Raw genomic sequence first — 16,560 nt, 5'->3', positions numbered from 1 at the left:
CGCCCCCATCCGCAGGTTCTAACTTTGGCCCGGGACTCTGCCCCTCGACCTCAGCACAGAATCGCCCCGGGTCCTACTACAGAATCAATCCTTGAACACTGCCTCCACGTCGCCGGCTCAATCTGGGCCAGAACCCAGACTTCCACCGCAGCCCCGCAATCTGCAGACCTCAGCGGCAGCGCAGGTGGCAGGTAAGCGGCACACGCTCGTCCCACTTAGGGCTTAGGATCTCCAGGCTTCGCGCTCATCCCCGGCCCGGAAGCTGCGCCTCTGGCTCAGCCGGACTGAGTCAGGCCAGGGACCGGAGCTTCAGATAGCCCAGGACTCTGCGTGGACGCGCCCCGAGGGGCTGCCGCGCCAGATTCCCCCATCCAGGCAGCCACACTCAGAGGGTCGTAGTAGTTGTCCACCTCTGGACAGTCCCACTCAGCCCCTTCTTCACTCTCTGGGCCTCCCAAAAGACAGCCTTGTCCTCAGGCCCGCACCCAGTTGTCAGCCTCTGACTCCTCTCCCCTCAAAGGATTCTTACCTTGGCTCCTCCTCTTAGCCCTAGTGAGGTTCCCCCCTACCCCCCAACCTCGCCCCAACACACACACAGTCTCCAGGCTTCCCTCAGAGTAAGTCTTTGCTTCCACAGACCTTCCTCCTTTGCCTGTGAGTCATGGCAGCTCCCATGAATGGCCAAGTGTGTGTGGTGACTGGTGCCTCCAGGGGTATTGGCCGTGGCATTGCCTTGCAGCTCTGCAAAGCAGGCGCCACAGTTTACATCACTGGCCGCCATCTGGACACCCTTCGCGTTGTTGCTCAGGAGGTGAGTGCTTCCTCTGGGACCACAGTTGCAGAAACCACCCGAGAGAGCCCTTCCACTTAACAGCTCCCTTTCCTAATCCCTTACCTGAAACTATAATACTACTCAACAAGATGTGAATATTTATTCAAAGTGGAAATTAAAAACCCCGTAAATAACTTCAGGTAAGGTAGAATTTTGCCGCCAAGTGAGTTTTATGAAAAAACTTTGTGTTTGAGCCAGCCATGGTGGCACGTTCCTGCAGTCCCAGCAGCTACTCCGGAGGCTGAGGCAGGAGGATCGCTTGAGCCTAGGAGTTGAGCCATGATCACACCACTGCACTCCAGTCTAGACGACACAGGGAGACACTGTATTAAAAAAAAGAAAGAAAGAAAAGAAAAGAAAGAAAAGTAAAAAACTTTTTGTTTGAGAGCAGAGATTTTGGAATTGCAACTAAAGGGTTGTGGACCTGTGCTTTCCTCTATTTCAGGCAAGACTTTATTGAACTGCACATTTTTTACTTATTTACTAGACTTCAGTTAAATCAATATTTGAGTATCCATGATTTGCTAGGCATTGGTAAACCACTGAAGTTACCAAGACTAATAAAATCTAATTTCTGCTCTTCAGAGATTCAGTCCATGGTGGAGTACAGTGGCTCATGCCTGTAGTCCCAGCACTTTGGGTGGCCAAGGCAGCAAGATCACTTGAGGCCAGCAGTTGGAGACCAGTCTGGGCAACATAGCTAGACCCAGTCTCTACAAAAAATATTTTTTAAATAATTAGCTAGGCACGGTGGCCTGCACCTGTAGTACCATCTACTTGGGAGGCTGAGGCAGGAGGATCGTTTGAGCCCAGGAGTTCGAGGTTGCAGTGAGCTATGATTGCACCACTGCACTCCAGCCTGGTGACAGTGAGACCCTGTCTCTAAAAAAAAAAATTAAAATTAAAAATGAAGATAGATTCCAACAGGAAGTCAGGTACAGAAAGCAGTCACTTCAATGTAATGTGAATATGGTAAATTATAAGAGGGAGATATGCACAGAATACTCTAGGGGTGTTGGGGAGCATCCAGATGACATAGGAGAGTGGCTAGGGAAAGTGGTTTGGGAAAGCGTCCTGGAGGAGGTAGGTGGTTCTTGAACTGATTTTGAAAGGTAAGAATTAGGTAAAGGAAGTTAGGAAAAGCATTCCAGCAGAGGGAGCTCCATAAGCATAGGGACGCTGTGTGAAAGAGTAGATGTGTGAGATAATGCAAGGGAAGAGTAGTGAGTGAGACGCTGGAGAGGAAAGAGTGGGTCTTGGAAGACCCTAATAGAGAACTCAGGCTTCATTCTCTAAGAGATGGAGATCCAGTTAGGAGATTTTGAACAGGGTTTGTGTTTTAGATAGGTCATACTGGCTGGATTATGAAGAATTAATTTAAGGCAGACAGACTGGAGGTCAGGTGAGTCGTTGGGAGGCATTGCAGTAGTTCAGGCAAGGCGGGTAATAGGCGGGGACCCAGAGCATAAATTTGGAGAATAGGAGGATTGTTCTTAGATAAGGGACTCTTCTTCCTCTGAAGTTGGAGGTTTGTGGGCATTTGTAGAGAGTGAGACAGACCAGGAAGTAGAAATCATTCATGGCTGATAGCTTTGGTTTTTTTCAGTTACCAAGCAGGAGCATTGGTGGAGTGAGGGTAAGACAGCTGGGACTGAGTAGAGGTTTTAGGTGAGTAGTATAGGGTGGGAGCTAAGGGCATGAGAGATGGAAATGACCACAACAAGGAAAAGGATGCTTACTCATTTCTCAAGAACAGACTCCATGCCTCACTTGTTCTTACCCTCTACTTGCAAAGTACAATGCTGTGCACATGGTGGGCCTCAGTAAATGTTTGTAGATTATTAAAACTTACATGGCAATTCACCTTGCTCTGTGGTGGCGAGGCCTATCATTCCTGAAACTACTCAAACAGACACCAGAGGGCAGCGTTGCCTGCCATGTTGCCTCTGCAGCAGGCTCTCCTAGGATTGATTGTCTTCTCAGTTCTCAAGCCCACTTTTGGTTGAGGAGTTTTGTCATGACTCACACCCATGTGTGAATGTGAGCTCATATCCCCTGTCCTACTCCAGGCACAATCCCTCGGGGGCCGATGTGTGCCTGTGGTGTGCGATTCAAGCCAGGAGAGTGAAGTGCGAAGCCTGTTTGAGCAAGTGGATCGGGAACAGCAAGGGCGTCTAGATGTGCTGGTCAACAACGCTTATGCAGGGGTCCAGGTACCCTTTGAACTTTGTTCCCAACTCCACATTTCTGACCTCCCCCTCAGACCCCTGCATCTTCATCCCCACTCATTGTCCCTTCCATTACCCAGCCCCTCACACCTCCCTACCTTCAGATCATTCATCACCCTCCCTGTGCCTTCCAGACGATCCTGAACACCAGGAATAAGGCATTCTGGGAAACCCCTGCCTCCATGTGGGATGATATCAACAACGTCGGACTCAGGTGGGTGCTCCACTGCCAGGACCCATGTTCCCTCACTCACTTAGCCAACTCGACGGCCAGGCCTTTCCTTACATGCCCTCTCCTTTTCCCTCTGGCCTCCCCCATCTCTTTCTTCTCCCTTCCATTCCATTTGTCCCACTTACCTCTGGAGAAGTTCCATCCAGGTGAGTCTGTACCTGAGAATGTCAACTCTGTCAGTAATTTTCATTGGAACAAGCCCTTGGCCTCTCTCCTGCCTCACTCTCTGCCCATCCAAATGCAAGACCCAGAAGGGAGGAAGCCTCCTCCTCTCAGTAATGCGCACAGCCTGTAGTCTATACTTTCAAAATGGTTAGAGGGAGAAATTGTTTTATTTTAGACTGGGAGAAGCTTAAGAAGAAGGAGCGAACACCAATGCTGTTTAGTCTCCACATCCTCACTCCACACCCACAGGCAAGGGCACTGCCGGGTCAGAGTTGGGAGAGCAGGTATATCACTGGGTCACACAGGGTCATTTAGCCCAGGAGTGAGATGAAACACAGCATTTAGAATTCGCCTAGCATAATGCACACCAGTTATGCCTCTGTTACTGTTGGAATGATGTTACACTCTCATATAATCAAGTCATGCCTGATGGATGTGATCAGTCACCTGTGGGAGTAACCACGAGATTATCGGCAAATCTGTGACTAAAGCATGTAAGAACACCCACCGCTCCAATTTTGGTACTCTGGTAACAATCCCAAGGAAGCAGGATTAGAATGCAATTGTGATTTCCAAAGTGGAAGGAAGATCATTAGGACAGAGGAGGATGGTGAGGCCAAAGGCAAGAAAGGGACACCTTAAGAGCTGGAAATTGGCCAGTGTTCATGACCATAGCCTCCAAAGAGAGGTGCCTTCCACACCCTCATCTCTTGCTGGCCAGGGTTTTGACCCTGAAGCAGAGATTCAAGGCAGAGGCCCAGACCCTCGACCTTGGGCCCTGATGAATTATCCAAGGTAAAGGCCCCTTGATGAGCCCCTGACAGCCCCCCAGCACCTCCTGCCCACCCATTCCCCATGCGCATTTACTGCCTTTCCTCTGTATTACCTTGGGCTGCACTTTCCTTTAAAACTATAACTCTACTTGTTTTCATTTGGAAGGTCCTAATTCTTTCCCTATGCAAAAGAAATTTATTCTGGTTACCAAGTTATGTGTGTGTTACTTTTTTTAAATATGGAAAAAATCTGAAGACCAGTATAATCTTATTCCCCTCAATGCCATCCCTTGCTCTCTTGCCTGATATATAGCTACTATTAATAGCCTGGCATATATTCTTTCAGATTTTTCATGTAAATATCTCTCATTCTTTTTAATACTTGTACGTATTCTATTGGGAGGATGTATGATCATTTATTTCTCTAATCCCTTATTTGTTGCAGCAGTGGAATTCTTAGATCAAAGAATATGTACTTCCCTTAGGTTATAGAGACTGTGGGAAAAACAGAAAAAAAGAAAAGAAAACAAAGAATATGTACTTTTTAAAGATTTAATAAATATTATCAAGCTGTCCTACAAAAAGACCCTACCAATTTTTTATATCAAGACAATGAAGGGGAATATGTGTTTCCCCATGTCCTCTACCACACCAGGCAGCGTCAGCTCATGCACTCAGGCAAGCTTTGTTACTATAATAAGCCGAAAATATATAAAGGGGTTTTAATTCATACTTCTTCCACTATTTGTCAGGTTGAACTTTTTTTCCCCTTTGTTTATTGGCTCTTTGTTCTTTTGTAAATCATCTTTGACTTTCGCATTAATTTATAAGAGATCACTGTGAAACAAATGACTTTGGCATTTATTTTACAAATATTTTTCCCAATTTATCACTCATTTTTCACATGCATACTCCCCCCGCTCGTCTGTTGTTGTTGTTGTTGTTGTTGTTTTGAGGTGGAATCTTGCTCTGTCACCCAGGCTAGAGTGCAGTATGCAATCTCAGCTCACTGCAACCTCTGCCTCCTGGGTTCAAGCGATTCTCATACCTCAACCTCCCGAGTAGCTGGGATTACAGGCACCTGCCACCACGCCTGGCTAATTTTTGTATTTTTAGTAGAGAACGGGGTTTCACCATGTTGGCTGGGCTGGTCTCGAACCCCTGATCTCAAGTGATCTACCCACCTCAGCCTCCCAAAGTGTTGGGATTATAGGCATGAGCCACCATACTCAGCCTCGCCCTGCTCTTTATATACACAGAAATATACATGTATCTTTGTGTGTGTATGTGTGTGTATCTTAATTTTAAGTCAAATCTGTCAGTCTTTTATAGTTTCTATCTTGGTGTGATGCTAAGAAAAGCCTTTCCCCCCTCAAGTTTATAAACACATTTGATCATGTTTTCTTTCAGTACTTCTGTGCTTTCATTTTTTATATTTAAATATTTGATCCTTTTAGGCTTAATTTTAAAATAATAAATGAGGCAGAGACCCAATTCCCCTAACTCAAATAACTGGTCAGTTGTCCCAAATGATCCAACTTTCCCCCATTGATTTGACAGGTTCCTTCTGTAATACATTGCATTCTCACATACACTTGTATCTAATTATTCTCTGTTTTGTTTCATTGACTTATCAGTCTACTGTTACATCTGTACTGCATTCTTTTAACTATTATGTCTTGTACATTTTAATTTATTTTATTTTATTTTTTAGAGATGGGGTCTTGCTGTGTTGGCCAGGCTGGTCTCAAACTCCTGACCTCAAGCAATTCTCCCATCTCAGCCTCCCAAAATGCTGGGATTACAGGCATAAGCCACCATGCCTGGCCCCTGTGCATTTTAATATGGGTGACAGCAGGGGTAGGGAAAGCAATCCCCCTCACCCACAAGACATTAGTCTTTTTAGTCCTTTTTTCAGAATTTTCCTGGCTGTTCTCTTTCTTTTTATTTATTTATTTATTTATTTATTTATTTATTTATTTATTTATTTTTGAGACAATCTCACTCTGTCAGCCAGGCTAGAGTGCAGTGGCACAATCTCAGCTTGCTGCAACCTCCGCCTCCTGGGCTCAAGAGAGCCTCCTGCCTCAGGCTCCCGAGTAGCTGGGACTATAGGCACGCACCACCACACCTGGCTAATTTTTGTATTTTTAGTACAGATGGGGTTTCACCACGTTGGCCAGGCTGGTCTCAAACTCCTGAGCTCAAGTGATCTGCCCCCCTCACCTCCCAAAGTGCTGGGATTGCAGGCGTGAGCCACCGTGCCCAGCTTTTCTGGCTGTTCTCACGTTTATTCTTCTCATTGAGCTTTAGATTATTTTATCAATTCCTCCAAAAGGTCTTATTGAGATATAATCCAATTTGACTGAATCTATGGATTGATTTACATAGAAATGATGATTTACATGTCAGTTCTTAGCTTTGAAAGATTTTGTCTGTACTTATTGTCATGGTTTTATAGTTTTTCTATGTAGACACTATACATTTCTTAAGTTTTCTCCCCCTGAACAATTTTGTTTGTAATTGTTATTGTGACAGGGCTCTTGCCTTCCATTTCTTCTTCCAAAGATTGCTGTTTCTCATCTGTCAGTGGTTATTTTGACCAGTTTTCCTCTCAGAATATGGCCTCAAGCCCCTAATTCCTCAGGTCGCTAACCCACCCTATGTAGCCTTCCTAGTGGACAACAAGCAGCAGAAGGCAGGGGAAGCTGCCAGAGGCTGTGGCACCCAGGCCAGCACTAACACGGTTCATTCCTTCTTCCCTTGCCCCACCTTCTAGAGGCCACTACTTTTGCTCAGTGTATGGGGCACGGCTGATGGTACCGGCTGGCCGGGGGCTCATCGTGGTCATCTCCTCCCCAGGAAGCCTGCAGTATATGTTCAACGTCCCCTATGGTGTGGGCAAAGCTGCGGTGAGGACCCAGTGGCATAGGAGCTGAGGAGGTAAAAGACAGTGATGGTACCTATAGCTCAGGAGGTACAATCCCCAGTGGTCAGAATGGTAAGGCTGGCTCCTCTCAGCTCCTCCTCTGCCTCATCCATGGACAGTTCCTTTGCTTGTGCTCCTCTCGGTTGGCTAGAGTAGGCATCACACTGTGGAGCGTGGGCAGCTGAGACCTTGGGGCTCCTGGGAAGGACAGGGTGGGTGGAGCATTCACAGTAGAAGCAGAGAGGGCAGGGCAGGAAAGTGACATGGCTAGGTGGCTCTTACCCTGCCTTCCGCCTCTCCACAGTGTGACAAGCTGGCTGCTGACTGTGCCCACGAGCTGCGGCGCCATGGGGTCAGCTGTGTGTCTCTGTGGCCGGGGATTGTGCAGACAGAACTGCTGAAGGAGCATATGGCAAAGGAGGAGGTCCTGCAGGATTCTGTGTTGAAGCAGGTTGGCAAGGGGAGGGCGAAGGAAGCAGAGAACAGGGGAGTCGGCCTCTGCATCCTCAATAACAAGACAATAACAAGATCAGATACTCCCACTCACCAGGTGCTTACTGTGGCAGGTGCAGGGCTGAGCATGGGACACACATTATTTCCTTTAATCCTGTAAGGGAGATACCAGCTCCATTCTACAGATGGCAAAACTGAAACCCAGAGAGGTTTAGAAACTTGTTGAAGGTCACATATGTCCTAAGTGGAAAGGCTGTCTAGCTCCAAAGACCATGCACTTGACCCCCACACCAGCTAGCTTAGAAGGTCCAAACACTATTTGGCACTACCAGATCCTTCCACTTAGCAAAGACAGCAGATCCTGGTGCCAGGGCACAGGGCTCACCTGGATGTGGGGAGGAGTGGCTCTGGCACCTGCCAGTACTTTGGGTCCTACAGGCCCTGCTTGAGGTCTTTGGCCTCTTTGGTCTTTGGTCTTTTTCTCCTGGAACAGAAGTTGAAATGGGGAGGAGACTTGGGCAGTGCTCTTGGAAATTAACCCTTCACTTCTCTGCCCCTGTGTTTCAGTTCAAATCAGCCTTCTCATCTGCGGAAACCACAGAATTGAGTGGCAAATGTGTGGTGGCTTTGGCAACAGGTGAAGTTTGGGGGCAGCTGGTAATAAGAAAGGGCATGGAGGATGTGTAGTGCGGTAGCATCCAGTGCCCAGATCTGGCTCGGGAGTTGGTTGAGGAACATGTCATTCTTTTCTCTGCTTTTTGAGGCCCAAGGGGTCAGCATTCCCAGTTTGAGGTCTGAGAGCCTTAGGAGCAGGCTCCTGGGAAGTGTGGAAAAAGTCCAAGGCCCAAGAGCCTTCCTAGGAACAGAAAGAAAGAGTTCTCCAGGGATCCTGAGCTCCAGGGCTCTCAGCAGTGCCCTGTCCATCTGGGCCCAAACCTTGTCACTCTGCATACTCCCCTGCCTGCCATCTCCACCTGTCTGTGTGCCCGCAGATCCCAATATCCTGAGCCTGAGTGGTAAGGTGCTGCCATCCTGTGACCTTGCTCGACGCTATGGCCTTCGGGATGTGGACGGTGAGGACCCTGGCGCAGCAGCCAGCCTTGACTGCTGTTCCCTCTGTTCCCTGCCCACTCCTCCCTCGGTCTCTCCAGCCAAGGTGAGGGTATCTGAGGAGTGGGAAATGAGAATCTAATCCTCCTCCTCCTGTTGTTCCCAGGCCGCCCTGTCCAAGACTATTTGTCTTTGAGCTCTGTTCTCTCACACGTGTCCGGCCTGGGCTGGCTGGCCTCCTACTTGCCCTCCTTCCTCCGTGTGCCCAAGTGGATTATTGCCCTCTACACTAGCAAGTTCTAACCCTCCTGGTCTGACACCACGTCTGTTTGTCTTCTCATTTGGGCTTGGTGGTTTGTCCTATCTCAATGAAACAGCAGCCTTTCTTGCTTACCCATACCCTTGATATGAAGAGAAGCCCTCTGCTGTGTGTCCGTGGTGAGTTCTGGGGTGCGCCTAGGTCCTTTCTTTGTGCCTTGGTTTTCCTTGTCCTTCTTTTTACTTTTTGCCTTAGTATTGAAAAATGCTCTTGGAGCTAATAAAAATCTCATTTCTCTTTCAATGTGTTTTTGACTGCTGATTCTGTGCTCAGCAACATGTTAACTATTTGGGAGAAAGACTCAAAGATGTATAAATGTGAAGCTTCTCAAGGGGTTCTGCCCCAGGACAAGACCCCTTTCCTCCAGATCTGTTCCTGCTCTGCCCTGCAAGACCTGTTTCCCATGCCCCAGCTGAGGAGCAGAGTCGCTCCACAGCTAGAAGCGGGCACATCCAGTCTCACACTGGTTTTCCACCCCCATTCCACCATCTCTTCAGGGATGCCTGCTACCTTCTAGCTGGGCCTGATCTCTGGCTGAGGCCCAGTCCAGCAAAGGCAGATTCCTTGGTGTTCATGATTTCCTGGAACTTGGGGAGAAGGTACTGCCTGAATCCAAGTGAGGGACAGAGGAATAGCTGTGACACCGACAACTCTCATCCTTCCTCTCGGGATGGTTCTACCTGAATTGCTTTCTGCAGAACTAATTGCATGAGCCCTATAGAGCTGCCTTGCCTATGCAAGAGGCTGTCCTAGCCTGAGGCAAGGCAATCGGGTGTGTTCCTAAGAGGAGCCAAGGGCTATTCTGAGGGAACCTTCCACCCGACAGCCTAGATAACCATCCAAAGTGATGGGATGGCTGCCATAAATCAGAGAAACATAAATCATTTTACTTATTCAAAATCTTCAGAGTGAGAGCTGAGGCTTCCCCAGGCTGCCCACAAGATCGGCAGAAGTCTTCCTGTGGCTTTCTGGGGACCGTCCCCAGTTACTGTTCCAGTGGTAAGTGGAGTGGCTCACCAGCTTCTGAGAGCTTCTGATGCACATCTCTTCTAAGTCCTCATTCAGTGATTGCATGTGGTGTCTTGAATCAGCCATGGCGACAGTACATGTCCCATGGAAGTCCACAAATGCTACCAATCAAGGCTTTCTTTTAGAGAGAGGGCTGGCTTATCAGTACGTGACTGGTATAGAACCTTTGGAACTGTGTGCCTAAATGCCACCATTTGCTGTGGCAGCAGATCACAGTGATCAGATTTCCTCAGCACCTGCTCACCCTCTTCCACTTACCAGCCTAAATTCCTGTTATCTCCTGAGGTTGATGAGCACAGGCAGTTGCCTATGTGGTATAAAAAGAAGATGGGCCTCAGGACCACCTCCAGCCTTCCACAGCCATCATTAAAATCCACCAACGGGGCTGGGTGTAGTAGTTTACACCTGTAATCTCAGTCCTTGGGAGGTTGAGGAAGGTGGATCGCTTGAGCCCAGAAGTTTGAGACCAACCTGGGCAACATAGGGAGACCCCATCTCTACAAAACAATTTTTTAAAGAATAGCTGGGGCCGGGCGCAATGGCTCACGCCTATAATCCCAGCACTTTGGGAGGCCAAGGCGGGTGGATCACGAGGTCAGGAGATCGAGACCATCCTGGCTAACATGATGAAACCTCGTCTCTACTAAAAATACAAAGAAAAAAAAATTAGCTGGGCGTGGTGGCGGGTGTCTGTAGTCCTAGCTACTCGGGAGGCTGAGGCAGGAGAATGGCATGAACCCACCTCCCGGGAGGTTGCAGTGAGCCGAGATCGTGCCACTGCACTCCAGCCTGGGTGACTGAGCAAGACTCCATCTAAAAAAAAAAAAAAATTAGCTGGGCGTGGTGGAATGCACCTGTGGTCCCAGCTACTCAGGAGGCTAAGGTGGGAGGATTTGGTGAGCGTGATCACGCCACTACACTCCAGCCTGAGCAACAGAGTGAGACCCAGTCTCAAAAAAACAAAAAACAAACAAACAAAAACCACCATTGGAACAAAACTTTCCATGATGGCATTGTCTCCTAAAGTCTCAAGATATTATGAGGGAAGCATGGACTTCAAACTCATATAAACTGTCATGCAAATCCTGACTCCACCACTTTGAGAATTAAATGAAATAATATATATAAAGCACCAAGCAATACATAACCATCGAAATAGTCAATTCCTGGTCAGGCACGGTGGCTCACGCCTATAATCCCAGCACTTTGGGAGGCTGACGCAGGCAGATCACGAGGCCAGGAGTTCGAGACCAGCCTGGCCAACATGGTGAAACCCCATCTCTAATTAAAAATACAAAAACTAGCCAGGCATGGTGGAGCATGCCTCTAATCCCAGCTACTCGGGAGGCTGAGGCAGGAGAATCGCTTGAACCCGGGAGGCAGAGGTTGCAGTGAGCAGAGATTGTGCCACTGCACTCCAGCCTGGGCAACAGTGTGAGACTCCATCTCAAAAAAAAAAAAAATTGTCAATTCCTTCTCTCAACAAATAAATCTAACAGCCTGCTCTGCACCAGGCACCATTCTTGGCTTCAGGATAGAACAGAGAGCAAGACAGACCAGGCCCCCGCCCACAAAAGACTTTCATTTCAGCCATGGGAGATTTTAGAAGTCATCTAGACCTTCCATTTATTGAAGGCAGTGAGTGAACTGGGACCCCAGGAGTCCATAAGATGTGGAGTAAGACCTCGGTCCTGGTATCCCAAGAAACCAGAAGGAATAGTGCTATTCACAGCAGACCACTGTGCTTCTCTCTGACGAGTTTCAGTCATCTTAGAAACATAAGCCACAGAGTACACCACCCAAGGGAATGGCACATGAACAGTCACTTTTGATTGAAGATAGAAGAGATTCAGGATGTGAGAAGCCTGACACTAGAGAGCACTAGGACATTTTGGGGAATCAATACTCATTCAAAGACATTTGTTTTTTGAAACTCTCTGCCCAGCCCCATGCAAGACACCAGGGAAGACTAGTTGAATTTGGCTAGATGAGTGCTGCAGTAAACTACCCAGAGTGCCCTGAGGACACAGGAGGAAAGAAGCAGCATGCTTGGAGAACTGAGGAAGGGGGCGAGACTAACCAGACACATAAAGGATGGGCGAGGGGTGGAGGTGGGTTTTTTGTTTGTTTGTTTGTTTTTAAAGGCAGGTACTGAGACACAAAAGTAGCAGAACAGCTAGAAGTTTGATGTGGCTTAAATTTAGATTCAGTATGGAATACATTTCCAGAGAGAGAGTGGAGTAAAGATATATGACTGAGACTTAAATTGTGGGTGATAGGTTTCCACTGAGGATCCACCTTAGACCCTGAGTGATTTATGAAGTACTCCCAGGGAGACAAGTAAGCAGGGTTGGTGAAGCCAAGCACGAGCACCCTCTCAGCTGCAGAAAGCAGCTCTGGCATGATGCGAGGGAACAGCTTTGGTGTGTAAGGCCTCAGAATAGTTCCAGCCTGGGACAAGGTTTTTCTGGGCTTTTATTCCCACCAAAACTACCACCAGCAAATGGTGCTCAGTGACCACAGAGCAGTCACTGGGTACACTGCCACCCAGGGCAAAGCAGTCCAGGAGGCCAAAGGCAGTCCTCCAAGAAGGGCTGCAGGTGCCAGCCTTGAAAGCACAGAGTGGGGACCGGGCACGGTGACTCACACCTGTAATCCCAGCACTTTTGGGAGGCAGAGGCGGGTGGGTCACTTGAGGTCAGGCATTCGAGACCAGCTTGGCCAACATGGTGAAACCCCATCTGCACTAAAAATACAAAAATTAGCCTGGTGTGGTGGCGTGCACCTGTAATCCCAGCTTCTCAGGAAGCTGAGGCAGGAGGATCGCTTGAACCCGGGAGGCAGAGGTTGCAGTGAGCCGAGATTGCGCCACTACACTCCAGCCTGGGCAACAGAGCAAGACTCTGTCTAAAAATAAAAATAGGCCGGGCGCGATGGCTCACGCACACCTGTAATCCCAGCACTTTGGGAGGCCGAGACGGGCGGATCACGAGGTCAGGAGATCGAGACCATCCTGGCTAACATGGTGAAACCCCGACTCTACTAAAAATACAAAAAAATAGCTGGGCGTGGTGGCGGGCACCTGTAGTCCCAGCTACTCGGGAGGCTGAGGCAGGAGAATGGCGTGAACCTGGGAGGCAGAGCTTGCAGTGAGTCGAGATCGTGCCACTGCACTCCAGCCTGGGCGACAGAGCGAGACTCCGTCTCGAAAAAAATAAAAAAATAAATAAAATAAAAATAAAAAATAATAAAAGAAAGGACAGAGTGGGGTGTCATGCACAAAAATGGAAAAAGAAAATTCAAGGGGGATCTGGGCCGAGCATTAACACTGTCAGCTGCGGGAGGATTTAAGCAGAAACGTAAAATCATCAGATTTGAATTTTGGAAGTTCACTGGGGCTGAGGTATGGGGAGGATGGACTAGAGGGAGGAGAGAGGCAGACACCAGAGGAGTAGCCGGAAGGCTGGCCCACTATCAGTATCCCTGGGATGTGATGCAGTGAAGGTGTGAGCAGACGAGACATTGTAGGAGGCAGAGTCAACAGACACCTGGGACTATTGTGGGACTGTGGTGGTGGTATCCCTGGCTTGAGGGATTCCATGAAATCAGCAACAGCCACAGAGAAAGAAAGAATGTGCCTGAGCAGTGAAGGAGAAGCCAGTGTGCCAGACGTAGCACTGATGGGGCACTGAGGGCCTGACCGAGATGCAGCCCGCCCCAACTGAGGCAAGTCGAGGTTCTTGGCTGGTCCCTGAAGACGCTTAATTCCTCAAAGGAGCCCAGGGAAAGAAGAAGAGATTTTTGTTTTGCATTGTTAATTTTTTTTTTTTTTTGACAGTTTATCTTTGTTGCCCAGGCTGCATGCAGTGGCATGATCTTGGCTCACAGCCACCTCCACCTCCCGGATTCAAGCAATTCTCATGCCTCAGCCTCCTGAGTAGCTGGGATTACAGGCGCCTGCCACCACGCCCAGCTAATTTTTTGTATTTTAGTAGAGACCGGGTTTCACCATCTTGCCCAGGCTGGTCTCAAACTTCTGAGCTCAGGCAATCTGCCTATCTCGGCCTCCCAAAGTACTAGGATTACAGGCACGTAATAAATTACCGTGCCCAGCCTGTTAATTTATATTTTTCAGAGGTAACACATTCACATGGCTCAGAATCCAAAAGGTATTGAAGGATGCACAGTGAAAAGTCTCCTTCTCATCCCTGCCCTCAGCCCAGAGGCAGCCAGTGCTACTGCATTCTTGGGTGGCCACAGAGACAGCCCATGCCTTACAAGCAAACATCTAAGATATTCAGAGAAGAGATTTGCTGCGTGCAAATCTGGGCCTCTTTCTCCAGCAGAGGGGTCATAATTTCCAGTCTGAGGCCCACTCTGGCCCTTGTGTCTAACACTTCTAAGTGCACCCAGAGCCCCCACCCCTTCCCAGGTCCTAATGCATCTGCTCCCACCACCAGAAACTTCCCTACCCCACCAACAGAGGGGGTAAGAGGAAAGTGTGACAGCTTAAATAGAGACTAATGACAGCAGAGAAGCAGTGTGAATGCCTAGAAGAGACCAGCCTGAGCGGCCTGGCCCAGCCCCGGTCTCCTCCAAGGATATGGACCCAAACATGGCTGTGAGATGCATGTCACACGGAGATGCCTCTTTCTAGAACAACTGCCCAAGGGTTGTGAGGTATCAAAATGAGGCTTTGGAGCCTCTATCCCCAGGTGTCCCCACTAATGTGAGCTTTGACTAACTGGCCTACATTAAACAGGAAGAGGATGGGTGCAGGGCTGGACCGAGGGATCAGTGACTCCAGGTTTATGGACAACTCACTGAGTAGGAGTTTCCATCTGCTCCTGAAGTCCCCTTTGGGCCCATGAGTAGAAGGGGAGGTCTCTGGCAGGCCAGGGAAGTGAGGAGACGATGTGAGTGACAGTGGGGTGCAATCCAGGCACGAAGAGTGAGGAGCACGCATGAGGGCCCAGTGGACAAACCCAGGCAGGCGGCTGGGCCCAGGGCTGCCCTTTCCCTTTGTCACCCTGGCTCCTACCCACCCACGACCGCCAAGGCCTTGGCCCTGTCTCTGAGGCATCTGTCTCCTACCACCCATGCCAAAGGCTTTGGCACTGTCGCTGAGGCATCTGGTCCCTTACGCTTTTGGCCTCCCCATCCCTGGGGAGAGCCCCACCCATGACCTCAGAAGTCCTTTGCCGCAGCCCCTCCCCATCACCTCCAGTCCCTGGTCTTCCCCTCCTAGTTTGACCCACCCTCTCCACCAAGCGCACTCCCCTGGGCCCTACTGCCCCCACCTTCTCAGGCTTCCCCTCCTTGCACTGCTCCTCCCAACCCCTCGGCCCTATCACCTGCCTGTGCTCACTGGTCCCTGTGCTCTAATCCCCTCTTTAACCCTCCATCTCCTGGTCAGCTGGTGTTTGTGCAGCCTCCTGTGTGCTCAGCACTGGGCAGGGCAGGGTGGACGGGTACAGGCAAGCCTTATGAGACAAAGGTCCAGCTCTCAAAGTGCTTCCAGTTGGCATCATGAAAACATTAGGCAACAATGGCAAGACCCAAGGTGGGGACTCAAAGGAGTGGGAGGGGTCGCCACAGCCAGGCACCTCCCTAGGCTGGACACAACTTTCGTTTCATCCAGGTTTCACCTTCCTGGGGGGTGATAGAACATTCTTATCCCTGCCTTTCTCTGTCAAGCCTCACCTCTGTCTCAGCTCCTGCCTGCAGGCAACCAAGAGCATCCTTGCCCCCTCAGTGTGTCCTGACTCCCTGCCTGACACTCCACTCAGTTCCCCCCAGCACACATGCCCATGGGTGCCCTGGCCTAGGGGTCCTCCTCAGAGCCCCATGGCTGCTGGTTTAACTAGGCTGATGGGCCCCATGTTGAGCAGCAGAAGAGGCAGAAGTCACCTCAGGACTGAGCAGGGGCTAAGGAGGAGCACGGGCTGGGTCTTCTGCAGGTGGTATCGAAGAGAAATGGCAGATGTTAGTTAAAGCAGTGAAAGCAGGCTTTATTCAGTAACTACTGACAGTAGGGGAAAGAGCTGAGCTCCATTCTGATTTGTGCACAGGTGATCTGGGAGCTGTAAAGGGAGGAGGCAGGGGGTTAGCAAAGCCTCAGAGTGAATGGAATGAGGCCAGCTGTCTCTCTGTCTCTGGCTGGCATGTACCTAAGTTAGGGCTCTGTCCTTTATTTATTTATTTATTGAGGCAGGGTCTCACTCTGTAGCGTGAGCTGGAGTTCAGTGGGTGGTGCGATCTCAGCTCACTGCAACCTGTACCTCCCCAGCTCAAGGGATCCTCCCACCTCAGCCCCCTGAGTAGCTGGGACTATAGGAATGTGCAACCATGCCTGGTTAAGTTTTTTTGTTTTTGTTTTTTGTTTTTGTATTTTTAGTAGAGACAGAGTTTTGGCATGTTGCCCAAGCTGGTCTTGAACTCCTGGCCTCAAGTGATCCGCCCGCCTCAGCCTCCCAAAGTGCTGGGATTACAGCGTGAGCCACCATGCCTGGCCTTGATGACTATATTTTAAAGGAAGACCTGATGCTTT

General features: G+C 49.3%; 1 protein-coding gene across 1 annotated transcript; it reads left to right on the top strand.

The window, feature by feature from the left end:
- The first annotated feature begins 661 nt into the window (after nucleotides 1-661).
- On the top strand, nucleotides 662-9,224 carry DHRS1 (dehydrogenase/reductase 1). The gene is made up of 8 exons (XM_003809091.5): nucleotides 662-811; nucleotides 2,902-3,045; nucleotides 3,195-3,274; nucleotides 7,010-7,142; nucleotides 7,464-7,610; nucleotides 8,180-8,249; nucleotides 8,605-8,685; nucleotides 8,829-9,224. Exons 1-8 carry the CDS (start codon nucleotides 662-664, stop codon nucleotides 8,963-8,965), a joined length of 942 nt encoding a protein of 313 aa, XP_003809139.1. The 3' UTR covers nucleotides 8,966-9,224.
- The last annotated feature ends 7,336 nt before the right edge of the window (nucleotides 9,225-16,560 follow it).

Source organism: Pan paniscus, chromosome 15 (assembly GCF_029289425.2).
Source record: "Pan paniscus chromosome 15, NHGRI_mPanPan1-v2.0_pri, whole genome shotgun sequence".
NCBI lineage: Eukaryota > Metazoa > Chordata > Mammalia > Primates > Hominidae > Pan > Pan paniscus.
This window is presented reverse-complemented; position numbering and strand designations above follow the sequence as displayed.